Source organism: Sander lucioperca, chromosome 12, assembly GCF_008315115.2.
Source record: "Sander lucioperca isolate FBNREF2018 chromosome 12, SLUC_FBN_1.2, whole genome shotgun sequence".
In the NCBI taxonomy this organism is placed as follows: domain Eukaryota; kingdom Metazoa; phylum Chordata; class Actinopteri; order Perciformes; family Percidae; genus Sander; species Sander lucioperca.
This window is the reverse complement of record NC_050184.1, coordinates 9791103-9810968: the sequence shown is the minus strand read 5'-3', so window position 1 is coordinate 9810968 and position 19866 is coordinate 9791103. Positions and strand designations below refer to the sequence as shown.

Genomic DNA, 19866 nt, shown 5'->3' with positions numbered 1-19866 from the left:
TTAACACCCTGTACACACATTCACCAGGTCAGGATGCTTCTATAGATACTCAAACACTGCCCAAGGCCATACACACAAAATTCAGACATACACAGTGTTGACTGTGCATGCGCACACAAACACACAAAGCCATTTCATTTCTCCCTCATATTAACAGTTGTGGCTCTCTCTTGACTTGCCACTTTATTATCACATATTACACATACACATATTCATATCCAGCAGTGTCCTTCCAGGCTGTCTCTATTCTGATGAATACTGTCTCATGTCAAGTGCACAGCACTGAAATCATGACCAGAAATTAAACTTGATTACAGCTGCTGTTAAGACATTTCCTGGAATCATCCTCTGCCTTGCACAGGATGTTTTTCCTGTTTGGTTTGATGTTGTTACAAACATTGGTTAAATCTGGGCTCTGTATCATCATCTGGCAAAATGAATGAATGTTTTATTACAGAATGAGAATAAACCATTAAAAGAAAATGCGGATAGGTGAAATGGTTGCTGACATAGACATAAAGCTATTGTGTTCTATTCATTTTAATTGAGATTAAAACCTTTATAGTGCATGCTTTTATATACCTACCACCCTCAGTATTTTACTAGCAAACTACCCTTGTTAACTGGCTAAGACTTCCACCAGTCTTAGCCCTAGGTTCAGTTGGGCCAAGCCTGAAAAAAACCAAAGAGGGCTGCTGCTATGTCAACCCAATACCAGATAAGGTATTAGCCTAGATAAGCAGCAGAAAATGGATGGATGGAACTAGACTTGTTTTTATATTTATATTTAACCTTTTTAAAACTTTGTTGTGTTATGTTATGGAGTATATTTGGGTTTGACTGTTAATCATCTTAACATCCTGATCCCTGTATACATGGAATGGATTCTGCATATTTTCAGAGAACCATTACTTTCATAACAGGTTGATAGATTTAGGCTATATGCTATTCTTGCCTGGCTAATATAAGCATCTCTCATATTTGGAAGTGACATAATTATTTAACTCTTCAGGCCTAATGTAAGAGGCACTTGGCCTTCTAATGGGCCAACACTTAAAAAGATTATCTTGAATTATATGTGATTAGTAATGTGAAATATATAAACGCATTCACTGGCACAATATTTGTGTCCCGAACAAGGTAAATGGTGTGATTAGTTATGGTCTTTTGTCAGGAAAGATATTTAATTTTTCAATTATACAACAATTAGATCCGACCAGGCAATCTGATTGGTGAATTAGACATTTAGAACGTGCTCAAATCAGCATGACAGCACACCCAGAGCCATTTGAACATACCTGGCGCATCACTTAAAATATTGCTCCACCATTTCTGTGTCAACATTACGGAGTTGAATTAAAAATCTTTCAAAATGTTTCAAAACATTTGTATTCATGTAAGTAATTCAGTGAACCCCGGTGGAACACACTGAGGTTCCTCAATTCACTGGAAATGTTTGGATCAGCTGTGCCTGTGACTTGGCGGTATCTTAGAAATAGCTGCCAGATGGTATTTTAGCGGACGTACAGAAGCTAAATCTGTCGATGGAAAAAAATTCAGCAGATATCTTAGTAATAACAGGAGTTAGTAAAGCAGTTTGGTGTTTATATTTGCGCTAATTATTTAGTTTGGGAAATCCCACAATGTCTACAAAGCTAACGCTAGCTTCAGTTGACTGGCTGACTAAACAGGGAGGGACTAGAAATCGTCTCTGTTGCTCTTTTTTTTTTATTTTGAGAGTGAATTGCCCCACAATATGAAAACAGTTATAATCGCAATATCACACTCAAGGGTTTAATTTAACGTCATATTATTGGCACTTCAGTGATGCTTAGATGCAAGGTCTGAAAGAGCAGCAGCAAAATTATGTATGTAATACAGAGATCTACAGGGGGGTCAGAGGAAACATCAGATGCGCCATCCTGGTGGCTCAGGAACGTTAACAGTGTCCCAACAGCATCTGTGTATCCAGCTTGAGGCTGGCTACACTGGCACAGACAAGTCTGCTTGTCAAGTCAAAACATAAACAGACAGCAAACCTCTCGGATTACATGACATTGGCATCACAATTAAAGATAGGGCACCTCAATATTTGGGGAAATAAATGTGTTGCTGGTTCAGACAGACTAATTGATTAAATATGTAATGGGAGCTGTTAGAACATGGTGTAATGAAGCCACAGTGTAACAGATTTGATAATAACATAACTGCCATAACCTTTTCATCCTTTCTCTCTTCTAATACATAATTCCTCATAAATATTTTACTTCTAAACACGTAGCTATGAGGGCTCTTATTAAGTTATTTGTTAATCCACTAATATCTGTCTGACTTCAGGCAATCATTGTGTGATTATTGCTGCTTTGTGTGTGTGTGTGTGTGTGTGTGTGTGTGTGTGTGTGTGTGTGTGTGTGTGTGTGTGCAGAGCAGATAATGGTAATGAGGATTTCAAAGCAATCACAAAATCGTATTAAATGTCATTATGTAAAAGCAATGTTAATTTCACCTCTCTTCTCTCTCCTTCCACAGCTCCACCACCCAGCAGATTCAACAGGAGAGTGTCAGGTAAGGGGTGTGTGTGTGTATCAGCATGTCTGTGTATGCATATGTTTGACGTCATGTCCCTTAAGTGTAATTCATACTAGGGACAACATTGCACACCTCACTGCCAATGTGTCTGTGTCTGCATTATTGTGTGTCATGCATGTTGAGGCCAACTGGTAGACTTACTAATTTGTGTGTCTGTCGTTGATGTTTTGGTAATAAGTGTATTTGCGTATGTCATGATTTTAAAACACAGTATTAAGAAGCACCATTGCAGTGTGTTTTGTGTGAATCTGTTCTCTCTCTCTCTCTCTCTCTCTCTCTCTCTCTCTCTCTCTCTCTCTCTCTCTCTCTCTCTCTCTCTCTCTCTCTCTCTCTCTCTCTCTCTCTCTCTCTCTCGTGTTTTCTCACGCTTCGTTGTACCCGTCTAGTGTTTACACATGAGTAATTGAACGTCGTCAGCCGTCACAGAGCACTGCACATTGATTAGGCTCTGGGTGTGTCTGCTGATGTTTATCTTTACTGCTGTCCGACTGTCCCTGTTAACCCTGCAGTCTACTGTATACCACCACGTCATAAATCTTCTTTGTGGAGTATGGGGTGTTAATTTGTATAAGTTGTCAACTTTGTTGTACTGTTTTGTACTGTGTATATATAACCTCCAGTTGTATAGAGTACCTTCCTTTTATGTGGTAAACAAAGTGGTTCGACGTTTCTTTGTTGGCAAAAATGTTGTGTAGTACAAGTAGACCTTCTTTGTAGTAGTAATGGTGTAAGACATTCTGATCCTTTTTGAGCCCTGAAGAGAAATTGTGTTAATACAACAACAAAGATGGAGCGTAAATATGATGCTCATTGTGTTTTCCACAGATGTTACTACAAAGGTCCTTTTTCAGTTTGTATTATATGTAGTTTTCTTTTGCAGATGTTTTGTGTTGTGTGTTTTCTCAGGGGGGAAAAAATCTACCCCTTTATCATGACATATGTTTAACAGAAGAGAGAAAAATGCTTCATGTGATGTGCCATGCTTTCCTGGACACATGTAGTTTATGTTTTTATGTTCCATCGATAATTGTTCGAATGCGTAGGACAAGTAGGCCTGTCGCGATAGTCAATAAATCAATTAATCGCACGATAAAAAAAAATTAGCTTGATAATTTTTCCGGCCGCGATAATTTCCATTTGCATGCTTGTTTGTTTTCCTTGTCTCTCTCTCTTGCTCTCTCTCTCTCTCTCTCTTTCTACCAAAGAGACTGGATGACCACGAGTGAACCCTCTTGTCAGTCGCATGGTCTTTGTGTTGGGAGGCGGGACTCCTGGCGGAGAGACAGAGAAAACGCTAGTTGAGAGTTGGAGCAGGGTTTCGCGCAGCACTTTGCAGTTAAGGCGCCGTCAAAAAAAAAAAAAGTATATGAGCGATATCCGCCGTGTTACTCTGTGTCCTGTTTTCTCCCTTTCATTCCAAAGCACACAGTTGACAACCTGCAGGTGGAGGCAGTGGAGTCAGGCTCGGACATACACCCTGTGGATTTGTCAGTCTCGCAAGCGGTGTCAGGAAAGTGGCTGCATGTGTCCGACAATGCACAGAACATTAACCGGTACAAGCCTACAGCTGTCCGCGGACACGGAGTGCGGAAAGTGTGTCAGAGTTGCGCAGCTGTACAACAGTGTGAAAGACGACATACTAAAGGAGATCAAAGACATATCGTGGATATGTAAAATGTCTTCCAGTTCCAGTGTTAAATATTCTTTAGAAATAAAAGTGTAATGATCTTCGAAAAGGTGTACCTGCATTATTATGCCATTATCATTATATTAGATGAAAATGTTCTCGGAACGACAATATTATCATTTATCGCAATAATTTCTGGGACAATTTATTGTCCAGTAAAATTTGTTATCATGACAGGCCTAAGGACAAGAATTCTCAATGACACACTTAGCAGAAACAAGGCCCTAGTACTGTATATTATAATGCAATCCAAGACAACAAGTTCTGTAAATCTGTATATCATCTTTGAGAAAGTTATTATTACTAATTTGTGTTGTCAGAGAGTTGCTCATTCAAGAAGTTTCTAGTGGTACTGGATTACATCATTCTCTAAGGTGTTTCTAAACGTTTTACTCATCCATATTTGTAAATAATGTGGTCAAATATTATAAACAACTTTTTTAAATATACTGAATAATGCAACGCCGTCACTAACTATAAAGTACTGAATCACCGATTTTAAAGCTGTATTCTCAACAAAAACTGAACTTTTAAAGAGCAACTTTACACCAGGCTGAGAAGAAATGTTTTATTGCCCTCTCTGTTTGAAAGTCCTCAGACCACAGCCAGCATCACTCTGGGTGGGGTTAAGTGTACTTTGTTTCACCTGTAACTACACCCAACAGTGATGTCACAGGGTCCTGGAGTACACCTGTACATCACTGCAGCAAGGTGAGAGGTTACACCTCTGCTGGTCAAAGGGGTTGTTGAGTTTCTCTTTAAAGTGAGGTAGTAGTTAATGCAGGGCTACTTATTGTATTGAATTACATTGATTAGGCATTTCTGTTTTTCTGGTCACTAAGTGTGCAGTAGAGTGCAACAAGAGAACAATTTGCACATCAGTGTTTCCCATTGTATCAGACCCAACCTTCAGTGACTTTTAAAATCAACACACATTAAATATGTTTGGGTCTTCCAAAGAACTTGTTTCATTATTTCAGAAAATATATTTTCTATTGAAAAAAGCCATCAGTTAATCAGCTTGTTTCCCATATGAACTAGAGATTTCATCATAGAAAGATTGTCTTTAATTTTGCTTACATTCAGTATTAAAGTTTAGTTATTTATTTTCCAGTGATCACATACTGTATATATTCAGTAATATGCCTTTACTTTGTCATTCAGGGTAGAGAAATGTGTATCTACAAAATAACTTTACTCCCTGGCACATGTTTCCTCCTCTCTAAAAGCATTTTAAGAAATGTAGAAAAGCAGTAACTGCATTTGTAGATGAGAAAAGTTAAGGGAAAGTAGTTAGAAACATAAGGCCACAATCACATCTACAATTTATTTTCTTTGGCCCGAAAGCAGGGTGAAATTGATGACTTGATTACATATTTGCATTAGATTTAATCATCACACTGACCTGTTACAAGGGATCTTGTAAACAAAACACAAGTAGTGTGTTTATTGGCCAGTGTTTCTGTTTCCTGTCATCCTGCCAGGGATAGACAGAGGTTTTGGCAGCGTGGGGGAAACAAAACACATCTGATTCTGGCAACTTGAGCTTTAGCTATGATGGACCTGTCTGTTTTGTATAAGACTATTTTTTGGGCTTTTTTTTTCATTTTATTAGATAGTGCCTATAGAGGTGAAAGGGGGAGAGAGAGGGGGGGTGACACGCAGCAAAGGGCCGCAGGTCGGATTCGAACCCGGGCGCTGCAAGGGCTCTGTCTGTATTATCTTATTTTCAGTGACATTCAGGTCTTGTTGTTGGTACAGAATATGTTCATGCTTAATTAGCTGCGTCACAGGCTCACATTTTAACTGCTTTTAGCTGGGTCCATTGTATCTACCAGTCCAAACAAGCTGAACTAAAGGAGGTAACACGTTGACACTCCAGAGGTCACACTGCTTCAAACATGACTGGTATGAATGCTGAGAGATAAGACGTTACACTCATGATTGCACATGCACTCCTGCAGACATCCATGTGTTTTGTGAAAATGTCACGTGAGAAGTGGAATGTGTCTCTACAGAGTTGGAGGAAACTCAGATACATAGTGACAATTAGAAAATGACCTTGTCAGGGTTTGTCATCCAGCGTGGGAAAACATGTCGCGTGTGGCATTTCCTCACTTCAGGGCTCCTCTGTGTCCTGTAGTAATGATGTCCCCTTCTCCTGCAGGCCACCTCATTTTGTGTTGTACTTTGTGTTGTACTTTGTGTTGTACTTTGTGTGTGTGTGAGAGAAAACAAGGTGGATACAGTTGGGGATGCACCGATCAAATATTGATTGATATGGGATATTGGGCTGATACTGACTCAAATAGGTCCATTTAATTCAATTCTATATACATTATATACTATAATTTTAATTCCTGTTAACTTTTGACCAATTTGTTGCTACATTTAGAGGCTTTACATTTGAATTGTAATTCCTCTTCATTTTGATGATTTTTTTTTTTTAACCAAGTTACCGGTAGTGATAGACCGATTTTATCGGCCGGCCGATATGTCGGGCAGATATTTGCGTTTTTACGTGTATCGGCCGATACGCAGCTGCTGCATATAGTGCTGCGATAGTTTTTTCCCGGCATTATTTATAGACAGGTGTCCACAGGTAGCTCTGTGTTGCTGGAGACGCTGCAGTTCACGTGCAGACCATGCACTGCCCCTCTCCCACTAGCAGAGTGCTGGTGCTGGAAGCCTGCATCTTAAATTACAAATCAAGCACTTTATTTCAATGGCTACTTTTCAGGTTTATTGTTTTCTTAAATTATTTAAATGTGTTGACAAAGGACATTTTGTGATGACCTGATTATATCTGTCTTATAATATGTCAGCAAACAATGCATCATCAAGGCTGTGTTGTAGATGTTGATGAAAGCCTTTTACCCTTGCACAGTTAACCATATGCAGTGCACCCATCCATATGACGCACATTGCACACATAATTTGGGTGATATGAATGTAAGATGATTGTAGAAGTGACACTGATGTGTGTTTTTGTTTATTATTTTTAAAGAAATGGCAGAGCAGATTCCGAAAACAAATCCAGTGTGGCAGGGTTTACATTTTTATGATGTAAATTGAGGGCGCAAAAGCAGTATCGGCTCCAAATATCAGCTCATGAAAATCGGCAGTCATCGGCTAAGGCTGATGAAAAGAAATCGGTATCGGCATCAGCACAAAAAAATCCATATCGGTCGATCCCTAGTTACGGTGCACGATTTATTATTTAATTAAGAATTCAGTTAATGTATATCTATGTATTTGTTATATTTTGTTTTACAAAGTTAGGAAAGCAATATTTAAGTCAAATCGGATGTTGCCTTACACATAAAACAATGATCCCAATCATTTTCACACAGCTGATGGTCACCTGATGGATATCGGTTGTGTGGAATCTGCAGACGTACTGTATTTACTGTAAATCAGTGTAGAATCACAATAAGCATCTGTAAGTGCTAATATACTCAGCATTTACAGTAGTTCAGTTGAATATACAGTATAATGATAAATGTTCTGTGATATTTTACGAAATAATTGTGTAATGTCAAAAATATTTTTTAAACTGGTACCTAATGTTAAAAATGTAAAATGTCTGCGTTATGTGCAGGTTACAGAAAAAGAAACTTTAGTCATACAATGACCAATGATTTATTATGATATCACGAATGTCAGTCTGTCTTTCAAGACCCAACAATGAACATTTTGTACTGCTTGTTCCCCATCCACAAATATAGTGATAGTGTACTTATGACAAGGTTGTCACTGAGTTGCATGCAACCTGTTGGCTTGCTTGTTGTTGTTTTTATCCTTGTTGCCAAGGTAATTTGAAGTTTTTCCTTGGAAGCTCATGTCATTTACACTTAGTTTTTACTGTGGCTTAATGAGTTTCTGAACGTGTCCATAGAATACTTTCTTACCTGGGTTATTTCCTCTGTCTAATTACAATGTAATCACACAGGATCTGTTAATGCAATGTGTAAAGTGGGTTTACATGTCTTCCCTCTAGTGTGCGCGGAGGCATTCAACCCGGACGAGGACGAAGAGGACTCGGAGCCCAGAGTGGTTCACCCAAAAACAGATGAACAGCGCTGCAGACTGCAGGAGTCATGCCGAGACATCCTACTCTTCAAAACACTAGATCAGGTAAAAATCACAAACATACACAAAAAGAGATATGTACACACACTAACACATTACTAGCTTACAGCTTCAGGTACTCCATGTGCCCTGTACGAAAGCGTCTGCATTCATTATATTTCTCCACTCATTTATTTATGTTTTCATGCAAACTATTTAATCGCTCCCTTTTACATTCAGTTTTCGACCCAGGTACACTGAGGCCTACTTAGAACCCAAAGCCTGATTGGGTGTAATGCAATACAACGGAGTACAGTAATGCTACAATAGGGCTGGGCCATAAATACAACTAAAATCAATATCAAGATTTAGTCCAGATTTACCTCGGTAACGATTAGTAACAGGGTCGCAACCTTGTATGATGGAATGCACTAATAGATGAAATTAGGTTATTAAATTGTAGTCATAATGTTGATTTCGGTAACTTTGGGTTAATTGCCCTACCCCACAGTAACTGTGTATATTACATGCCTATTTCTATATAATGTGGATTCTTCTTAGTTGTTGTGCTGCATGGAGCTGCTGTAACAAATGAATTCCCCCATTGTGGGATCAATTGTCTATCTTATCTCTTATCTTTAGGGGTTAATGAGGGAGTGGTTTAATGGACTACATCAGTCTTTCCCAAAGTTAGGGTCAGGATCCAAAATAGGTCGCGGACCCTATTTTTATTGGGTTGCCAATCGGTAGAGTAAAATGCATAACAATGCTATGATAAGTGAAATCATTTTCCGAATTAAAATAGATGACTAGCGTTCTTTTTTGCTTCACTGGTCTGTTCAGCTCAGATGCTGTGTGCCCCCCAAACCTCAACCTGAAAACTAGTTCACACTTTCTGGCTGAGGTAACGTTGAGTGTGACTTCTGTGATTCCCTCACTCTCGGTCGGGTGTATAATGCCAAAAGGAAAATGCAAGTAATAGTTTATAAACGTTGGCTTCACTAAAGCCATTCGAAATGCAGAGGAGGCCTCAATGTGTTTATGTGGAGAGGTGCAATGCATTTTGTATGCTTTTAAAATTCATGGTTTGTTGTGTTCTTTATTTTAAATGTAGATGCCATGGCAATTCATGATGTGTTTTTGTAAGTTTGGACTAGAGGGTGACACGGGAATCAATTGTCGCTCCCATCACATCCCAAGCCCACGAAAATACTCCCCTCACATCCCGATCACGTGACTGCCCCCCCAAAAAAAATCCTGTCCTGCAAAATCCTGAGAGAAAGAATCCCGTCCCGCTCCCGTTAGTTACATGATAAATTTGTACAAAAAAATAAATTTGTACAAAAACGTGTTGGCAAAAGATAGAAATGCAGTTCACTGCAACTCAACTGCAGAGAAAATGGTCAAAGAAGTACTTGTTAAACATATTTGCACATTGTACCATACAACAATACGATCTCTACTTGTCTTATTGTCTAGGAACCAAAAGGCATAGAATGCCCAAGTTACGATGTTCTTATTATGTGCTTGATTTTTGTTTAGTGTAACAAAACTATATTTAAACCCTCCTATATTTGGGCATAAGTAAAGATTGTCTTGCCTGTTTTCCAAAAAGCAATTCCAACAATCATATGTCTGTGTGATGTCACTGTATTTGATTTATCCATGTTTGTTTTGGCTGAAACTGAATTTCGTATTTTTAAAACCTATTTGTTTTTTATTGTCTATTATCTACTACGATAAATCTATCTAACATTATGATGGACTCAAACCTTAGAGACCAATATTTTTCTGAAATTGCATACGCTGGTAAAACAAGGAGAAAGTGTCCCCTCTTCTTTCGTCATTCAGCAGCGCTCCCATGAGCTAGATGTCATTTTGAGCTGCTAGTTGGACTCCACAAACGCATTTCCACTAGGGATGTCCAGATCCGATCACGTAGTTTCAGACTCGATCGGAATCGGACGTTACCTCCCGATCAGGACTCGGATATATATGTATATATATTCTCATTATTTTTTAACACATCTATAGTTATGCGGTGGCACAGAGTTAGACCCTTTTGACTCCACACAGAAACAGCAACGCGTGCGGCATGACATCACTTTGTTGCAGAGACGCTATTGGTTAAATGCCAGCAAAGTAGAACATGGAAGCAGCTTGAAGCGGAAAGCGCGAGTATGTCTGCGGTCTGGAGGTATTATAAAGTTGAATTATTATAGAAGTATCGGATCGGGACTCGGTATCGGTAGATACTCAAAATCAAATGACTCGGACTCGGACTCGAGGGCAAAAAAACCTGATCGGGACATCCCTAATTTCCACTGTTGCTCCTTCTTTCTCCATGTCATCTGTGTATGACGTCCTCCCTCTCGTCCCCCATTCAGGAGCAGTTCTCGGAGGTGCTGGACGCCATGTTTGAATTACGAGTTCAGCCCCTGGAGCACGTCATCGACCAGGGAGACGATGGAGACAACTTCTACGTCATAGAGAGGTAGAAGGCAGACGCTCGTGTTGACACGGACACTGCCAGTTGGTTTTTGTGAGCTTAATGACAGAAAGGCTCGACAGTTATTGCAAAAAAAACGACGAAGGCAAGGAGGTTGCCTGTGTACACATTTTATGTTTGATACGTATGCATTTATTTCACTAAATGTCTAGACAAAATGTCTAGACTCACTACAGGCATCATTCACCCCATTCACGCACATTTGTACACTGACGCTCATTCCGAACATTCACACACCCAGCATCGAGAACAATTTGGGCTTCAGTGTCTTTCCCGAGAACACTTGGACATGTAGACTCCAGGGGTCGGGGATCGAACCGCCAACCTTCCAATTGGCTCTCCTAAGCCACAGCCACCCAGCCACCTTATGGTGTTGTGTATGTCTGTGCCTATGTATACAGCACCTATAAAGGCTGTGTGTAATGTTCCTGCCATATTGCCAATGTAAACTGTTGCTGTGTACACAGGCCTTCACAGGACAGGTTTTGTAGCCCGGGCTGGAATACAATGTTAAGTTGCTGGAACATTAAAATGGCTCTCCTTATCTTCCTATAACACATTTTGAGCTAAGAACTGTCAATCACAACTTTCCTTGTTGTGTGAAAAGAAATTAAAACATTTTAGGTTTGAAGGTTAAATTTAATTGTTTTTGAATAATGGAGGCAACTGTGATGAGCTTTCACGATGATCCCTGAGACTTTACGAGCCCAACTAGCCCTTTTTCTACTAGAAAAAGACCTCAAGATGTCGGTCCTTATCTTCTGCCACCAAACGGAAAACAGACCAGTGTTTGGCTGGTCATTGTTTATTCCATCGTTTCAGCACCGTGGTTTAGTTAGTTCCACTTGTTGTTTGCTATCGTTCAATCTGCATACAAACTTTCTAAGAGTGTGCTCCCTGTACAAGAGATGTGCGATGACCTTTACAAGCAGCGCGCCTGCCTGGTCATATACTATCCCGGGATTTTCCCTGGCCTGGGAAAGCGTAGGTGTTAGCTAATGTCACCAGCTGGGTGAGGTATGAGCATGGACACACACAGAGATGGAGGGATAAACAGAAATGAAAAAGAAAAGCAGGAAAGAAAACAGGACAGAGTACCACATTGTTTAATGTTTCCTATTTTTATAATGTGTAATTAAACTATATGTATACATCCCCTCTGCATTCCTGTTAACTTATCATAATGCTAGCCATTAACAGACTGTCAGCCAACTCAAAAATAGTACATCTTGATGATTTTATTAGGCATAAAAGGAGACTGAAAGTATAACTGTACCCTCCAAGCATCCAGCTTGCCCCATGTGCTGCTATGGTAAGGAACACCCTTCACTAACAAACCTAAACAATCCCATTCTGAAGCCTTGCATACAGGAAGTAACTGGAAATTACTCAGAAGCCCTAAGGGATCAACGGAGAATACATAAGTAATAAAGCGTCAGCTAAATGACATGTAAAAATAATGTGAGGGTTGACATGTACGATGTGAAAAGGATCATTGTGGTACTCGGATCTGATTGGCTGAATAATGTTTGAATCAGCTGTAACTTAAAGCTATAGTGCGTAGGCCCCCCCCCCCCCCATCTAAAAGATCTAAGTAAAAAAAATACTTAGATCTTTTAGAAGAGCTGAACGCTGCTGTTGTCCTTTCTCCGCGTTAATGTAAACGCATAACGTGAGCTGCGCGCAAATTATCTCGCCTTTTTAAAGTGGGTGCAGAGACACCATTTTGTAAACATAGCCAAACTGAGAAATACAGAGAGATTTGTGGAGCTCATGGGCTTAATTAGCTTTGTATCAACTCATTTGGCAATGGCTTTAATGTAACGGACGTTCATTAATACAAAATAATTGCGCACTATAGCTTTAACCACACAAGTTAATTTGTACACATGTTAATATTCCATCAAAAAGTCATCACTAGTTCAAATATCAATATCATAATTATTATTGAGATGTTGCATCTTCTATTTTGAAAGGTTAAAAGTTACTAAATGCGTTGCCCAAGGGTTAACTAGACAGAGAAAATGCTGATTATACACACATCCTCTCAGTGCAGGAAGGAACATCCGTTTGTCCTCCGGCTACAGTGGTAGTCTTCAATATATTGAGCTTCTTCAGGGTATTAATTGAACATGGCTGAGTCTGTTTTACCAAGCAGTTAAAATGGCTATTAAAGAATCTTGGCTCTTTCTTTTCCATCTGTCCTTCTGAGCTCAAGCTGATTTATTGTGTATAATTTATTAATGGTCACAGATTTCACACCTACTTCGTCTGTTTAATAAAGAGCCAGCAGCACAGTATGTTAAACGGTGTCTAGATCGTCTCGCTTAACTGTGCTAAGGTAGGCGGCGACACAAGTGATCATTGTCCCCATCGTCATGGTAATCCAGTCAAACTAAGTCAATACTAATACACCAGCGAGGGTTTTAGCACACTAAGCAGCCAATGGGAGGACTAGCTAGCTTACAAAATGACTGGTTAATCTTGCCGAGGAATACCACTGCAAATTACCTTCCCCAGGTTTAATCCTTATACAGAGAGGGAGGGAGGGAAGGGGGGAAGACAGTGCTGCTCTGCTGAAATATTACTGTCTATCACAAACGCATACACCCATGACAAACATGTTGTTATTCTGTTCATGCAGATATAAAACAATGATCATAGCTACACTGAATTGCTCTCACCTTTTCATATTGCCACAGTTAAGCGCTTGTATGAAAAGCTTCTACTTTAATAGAAATCTGCACACAATTATACACACTAGTGCACCCACACAAACACAGTCAATGATTTGCTCACCAAGTCTGCCAGACAGACACAGGCTCCTGCCCGGAAGCTACAGATAAGCTGTAATTAGATGTCTATTTAAACCAGTCAGTAGGTCAATAAACAAAACACTGGTCCACTCTATTGGCTCAATTAAATAAATCAGTCATTTGAATGAATGTGTTAAGGTGTTCTGTTTTTTCCCCGTTTGCTGTTTTTGTTTTTTTGGTCTCTTTCCCTAACTCTCTCTTCTCTCTCTCTCTCTCTCTCTCTCTCTCTCTCTCTCTCAGGGGTGTGTATGACATTATTGTAATGGGAGTAACGGTGGGTCAGTATGACAATAAGGGCAGCTTCGGCGAGCTGGCACTCATGTACAACACACCACGCGCCGCCACCATCGTCGCCACCCAGGAGGGGGCACTATGGGGACTGGTAAGAAGATTTTAATGGGATGTGTGATTCTCTAGATCAGGGGTCTTCAACGGTTTTTAGGCCAAGGACCCCTTAGCTGAAAGAGAGACAGAGCAGGGACCCCTACTACATATATTGTATACAATTTAGTTCATTATTAAACTGGACCTACAATAACGTGTAGGGCGGCCTAAAGCCTTTACACATACCTTTTTTTTTATGATGCATACAATAAGCTTTTAAAATAAAAAATGTTGCCATATTCATATATTTATACATAATGTTAAAATGTGGCACAGTAAATCTTTAAGCTTAACTGTATCTGTGGATGGCTACCTAATGTCAACCTAAGCTGTAGGCCAGTAAGCATACTTTTTTTAATCTTTACTAATATGTTGAATTCATGTTAATAATTTGGCGGCCCCTCTGCAGCTACTCTGAGGGAATCCCTGTTGAAGATCTCTGCTCTAGATATCTATAGTTTTTTTAGTTTTTTTTACTTGTATTAGGGAAGGACTCTAAATAAGCCTTTCAAGCTTCTTTCCTCGACTGAAATTGCTTTTTTAATTTATTATGTACTTTATAAGTAGTATGTAAGTAGTATGTAGACTAAATCTGATGATTATAAAATACTGTAAGAATGCCCTAAGGAGAAACACACATTTATGTCAAACAATTGCCTAATTACTTGAAGGTTGTTGGCATTGTTTTTAAGTCATAAATGATCCAATTTGCTAACTGTGTATTATGTTGCTCTGTTTCAAACTGTTTTCCCTCTAGTTGTCTCCTTAGGATTGCATTGTTAGCAGGTTAGGTACATTTTATGTTACCAAATACAGGACATGTTAAGAATGGAATCCTGTAATCTATGAATGGAGCCAGGCTCTGTTCTGATGGTTCATGCCGCTGCAGCGCCTCCCCGTGGCCGAGCACAGGAGGAGCAGCAGCTTCATTACTCGTGTTTGTTTTCCCTAGGACCGTGCCACATTTCGTAGACTCATTGTGAAGAACAATTACAAGAAGAGGAGGATGTACGAGACTTTCATCGAGTCTGTGCCCTTACTCAAATCACTGGAGGTGAGTTTACTGGTTGTGGGCTAGTTAGAAAATCCTCCCAGCAGTTTTTGGCTCTCCCTGCCCCTCTCCTTCACAGGCTGTTTTTTCAGAGTCCGACTACACAGTGGGTCATGCAACAGCATCACATGTGAAGCTAGCCATCCAGCGAACAGCAAAACAGCAGCCAGTTTGGAAATAATTCTGTTCTTACTCAGTTACCAACTGTATATTTAGTTCAGAGGGCTAAGAATGTACTTTCTTAAACATGCATGCCAACTTTACAACACTTCTCCACAACACTGTTTTGATAAACAGTCGCCCACCCTTTTTACACCACCAAGCTTAAAATGTACATAACCCAGAAGTTGGGTGAAAGGTCTAAAGCAAGAGCACAGTAGGAAATTGTGGAGGGACGTCTGCCTGCATAGTCAATGAAACAATTATCTCTTCTCCCAACATTTCTCTTCTCTTGACCTCTGTCTCACCCCCTCGTTTTCCGTGCAGGCGAACGAGAGGATGAAGATAGTGGATGTATGCGGATCGAAGCAGTTCCCCGATGGTGAGCGCATAATCACACAGGTAAGACATGGATATAGCTGATGTGGTTTCATACAGCAATGAAATGTTTCAACATACACATACAGTACATTACTTCCTTTCAGGTATTTATATGTTGTCTGTTTTCTTTCTTCTCAGGGAGAGAAGGCTGAATGCTTCTTTATAGTTGAATCTGGGGAGGTCAAGATCATGATCAAGAGTAAAGTAAGATACTCCCCCTCACCTTCCTCATTTCTCTATTTCACCACTCTGCATGCATTTTAATTAAAGCGTTTGACTGTGAGGGTGAATGCATTTCACTGTGCATCCCTCAGAGTCCATGTAGGTAAATACGTTTTACTCTGCATATTTCCAGCAGCATTGGTTCAGCTGTAGTTAATGGGTTAAAAAAAGGCCATCTCACATAAATGAAAGGAAGAAAATATTCCGCCCCTCTCCGAAGCTGATAAATATTCTAAAAAAAAAAACATTATTGGTACAGGAATATGCACCTGACAGGGCTCACCGCTAACTTTTTAAAGTGGTTGCCAAGGCATCAGCTTTTCGTTGCCGAAATTGACAATACGGTTGCCATGTTTTAAACTGCCTATATTTGGAGCAATTCATTTCGTATGTCACTATACCAGACATTTTAATAATGAAACAATGAGATAATGGTTGCCAATTGACTCAATCTGGTTGCCAATGGCAACCGGTCAACCGTTACTGTCGAGCCCTGGCTATTTCTCCTACAAGGTATTTTCCATGCAGAACATTCTGACAATGACAACCCACGCTCTCCAGTAACAACCACCAGAGTACAAAAATTTTTTTCCTGGTTTTGCCTAGCAACAGCGGCAATCACAATTGTCTGCTCAGCCGCTGAGTGCTTCTCGCTGGGGGGGGGAGAGGAAAAAAAAAGAGGTGCTCAGCGGTTGCTAACCTTTAATCCTCCCCTCTCTTCCCTGCAGACGAAGGCAGGCCATGCAGACAATGCAGAGGTGGAGATAACGCGCTGTAGCAGGGGTCACTACTTCGGGGAGCTGGCCTTGGTCACTAACAAGCCCCGGGCCGCCTCAGCCTACGCAGTAGGCGATGTCAAGTGTGTGGGTAAGACAAAATACACTCCGACACACATTTAACTCATTTGTCAGCATCGAGGCTAATGCTGCTCACAAGAAAAACGATAATGAAGTCAGATGTGTGTATAAAGTGGCTGTGTTTAATTTTCAACATTAGATTTCCACCAATATCCGGGAATGTGATACCTGCATCTGAAGCACCCATGTGAACATTTCCTTATGTGATTATATTCAAATTGTTCTGTGACATAAGTTTTTGTTCTATGTGTTGCTTTTTGCCCATTCATTCTCACGGAGTTTGCACACCAAGTGTTTTAGGGAGCTACAATTTTAAATGATTCAATAAATCCCTGGTAGATAGTTTAAACTTTAAAAAGCAATTAATAAACACTATTCAAACCACTCAACCTAACATCTGTGGTATTAATTTCCCACTAATTGTACTGTTACAAGCAGTTTGTCATGAGATATCAAGTGGCATTTGAGTTTTGATTAATTCATGATTGGTGATTGGCTCTTTTATCTCGTCTGTCATCACCTTGTGCTTTTTGTTGATTAAAGGCCGTTCTGTAATTATCTCGCCTTTTTAAAGTGGGTGCAGTAATTAAGGCTGTACAGTGGATGAGCACTTCCTTAATGCTAATTGCACTGCTGAATTTGTTTATTCACACAGGTAATGTTTTTCATAGTTAACGTAGTAGTGTCTGTCAGTAGTGAGTCACCTCCCTTTGTGCTTCCCTATTTTCTCTCTTTCAGTCTTAAACCCACACATACTGTCAGTACTCTCACCTACCTGTCGGTCTTGTCATTCAGTGTACTTTGTGTTTACTATACTAACCGTACAACAGCCTGTCTCCAACAGCTGCTCGACTTCGAAGCAGAGAAAAATGTCACTCAACCACACTGCAGCAACATATGCTGTCTGTTGAACTCTTACCATTCTCCCTGTCCTGTCGCGCTGTAAAAGATGAACATGACTTTAAGGATCTGCTGGGTTCCTGTAAATACATTATATGATGGGACCAGGAATGTCTTTCTACCTGTATCTGACAAATGTCAAAGCACAAATTGAAACAATCTGCTGAAGTTGTTATTGTTTGAAGATGTAACCTCAAAAGACACCTTAGTTTAGATGTAAGGACTGGGCCATGTTTTAACAACTGAGATGACTCTACACAGGAACACCTAACCTCTCTCTCTCTGTCTCTGTCTCTGTCTCTCTCTCTGTCTCTGTGCAGTAATAGACGTGCAGGCATTTGAGCGTCTCCTGGGTTCCTGTAAGGAGATTATGAAGAGGAACATCGCCCACTATGAGGAGCAGCTGGTGGCCCTGTTTGGCTCCAGCATGGACCTGAGAGACTGAGCCTCCCACACCACCCTCCGTGCCTTCTAACACACACACACACACACACACACACACACACACACACACACACACACACACACACACGCACAAGTATGTCCTCTCTCACATTACGCAGTGGCTATACAGACTCATAATATGCTCTACACAGAACGTACAAACTCAAGAAATTGTACTTTGCTCACCTGCAAGTACATAAATGCCCACACAGTATGAACACACTCACATACTTTGACACCTATGTAGGCACTGAGAGATGCCCACCTCACTTAGTCTGCTCCTCCTCGTGCACATGCTAGTTCAACACACTCCTCGATAAGATCAGACGCACACACAGAGCAAGCTAAAGGCCTCACAGCTCGTTGCTTCAGGAAGCTCCAACCTCTCAGTATGAATGTCTTTGCTGCGATGACCTTAATACAGGTAACGCAGTGTACACATAAAATACACACACACACACACACACACACGTTCAAAAACACATAATCATGCTTCATATGTGCAGGCTTTTCATTCACATAGGACACACACACACACACACACACACACACACACACACACAGGGGTAAAGATACATTTACTCAAAAACACATAGGCAGCCACACTTGCAAAAACGGACACATTGTGGTAAAATGGAGACGAAAAACTTTTAAAATCTCTGAAAAGGAAAATGAATCAAAATGCAAAAAAAAGAGAGAGAAAAGTTTAAAGAAGACAGATAAGTTTTAGAAACATTTTATGAAGATACAAAACAGAAGCTTTGATAAAATATTATTTAAATAATAAAAAAAAAAGTGTTTCCTCTTTGGGAGCCCGGGGTGCAGAACTTTGTGAGCGTGCTCCATTTCTTCCTCTACTGTTGTTGATTGAGTTGAGTTAGTGCTGGTGATTATTGCAGTACCACAGAAGGAGCAGTGATAACAATAAAAACCCTACGTTTTCTGGGCCATTGTTATTCTATCATTGACGCCACACTTCATTGTATTGAATTAATTATTAATGTATTGTTATTATATATTCATTTATTATTTTTTTGTTTTACTTTGACCAATTCTGATAAAATTCACCATCCATCTTTGACAAAATGTAAAAACAGAAAAAAATTCTAATAAAAACATTAGTGCTTATTTCTCCTTGATTATCCTTGAATGAGTTGTCCTGGATTAAAAAAAAACCTGAAAAAATAAAGCAAACATTTTGTTAAAAATCTTGCCTCTTTGTTGAATTTCAACCCAAACTCAGCTGTTTGTTTTTTGGATGATTTAGCCATGTACTTCACACTTGTGCAACAAACGTATTATATTATCTTGCTATACAACAGCCTTGCAGTAAATACAAATTGTTAAGTACTACTTGTTGACTGCCAGAACTGACGACTGAACTCAATGATTTCGATGCAACGGATTGTGGTGCCATGAAGCAAATACAGTGGCACTCATAAGTTTATGAGCCCATGCTAAAGTTGACTAAAAAGAGGAATAAAAAAAAAAACATCTTTTGGAAATTGATCTTAATGCCTTAATTTAAAAAATTAGGAAAAAATTCAACCTTTAAGGGCACTAATTTTCTTTGTGAATGTATAATGTATTGTAAATACATAAATGTTTTTCCTTAAAATACAGGGGGCATAAGTAAGTACACCCCTATGTTAAATTCCCATAGAGGCAGGCAGATTTTTATTTTTAAAGGCCAGTTATTTCATGGATCCAGGATACTATGCATCCTGATAAAGTTCCCTTGGCCTTTGGAATTAAAATAGCCCCACAGCATCACATACCCTTCACCATACCTAGAG

General features: G+C 39.8%; 1 protein-coding gene across 6 annotated transcripts in view; it reads left to right on the top strand.

Annotated features, from left to right (window-relative positions):
* The window catches only part of prkar2aa (protein kinase, cAMP-dependent, regulatory, type II, alpha A), a 45310-nt gene extending 26331 nt beyond the window's left edge, over positions 1-18979 (top strand). For 5 of the 6 annotated variants that reach the window (XM_036008290.1, XM_031286538.2, XM_031286536.2 and 2 more), the window contains exons 3-11: positions 2530-2565; positions 8277-8413; positions 10735-10841; positions 13913-14054; positions 15009-15110; positions 15594-15668; positions 15786-15851; positions 16598-16736; positions 17947-18979. In XM_036008290.1, the coding sequence (XP_035864183.1) occupies positions 2530-2565; positions 8277-8413; positions 10735-10841; positions 13913-14054; positions 15009-15110; positions 15594-15668; positions 15786-15851; positions 16598-16736; positions 17947-18071 (929 nt within the window). In that variant the 3' untranslated portion in view covers positions 18072-18979. Of the gene's footprint in view, positions 1-2529; positions 2566-8276; positions 8414-10734; positions 10842-13912; positions 14055-15008; positions 15111-15593; positions 15669-15785; positions 15852-16597; positions 16784-17946 lie in introns of those variants that run through there. The other variant, XM_036008292.1, reaches the window with a different exon arrangement.
* Positions 18980-19866: the final 887 nt, after the last annotated feature.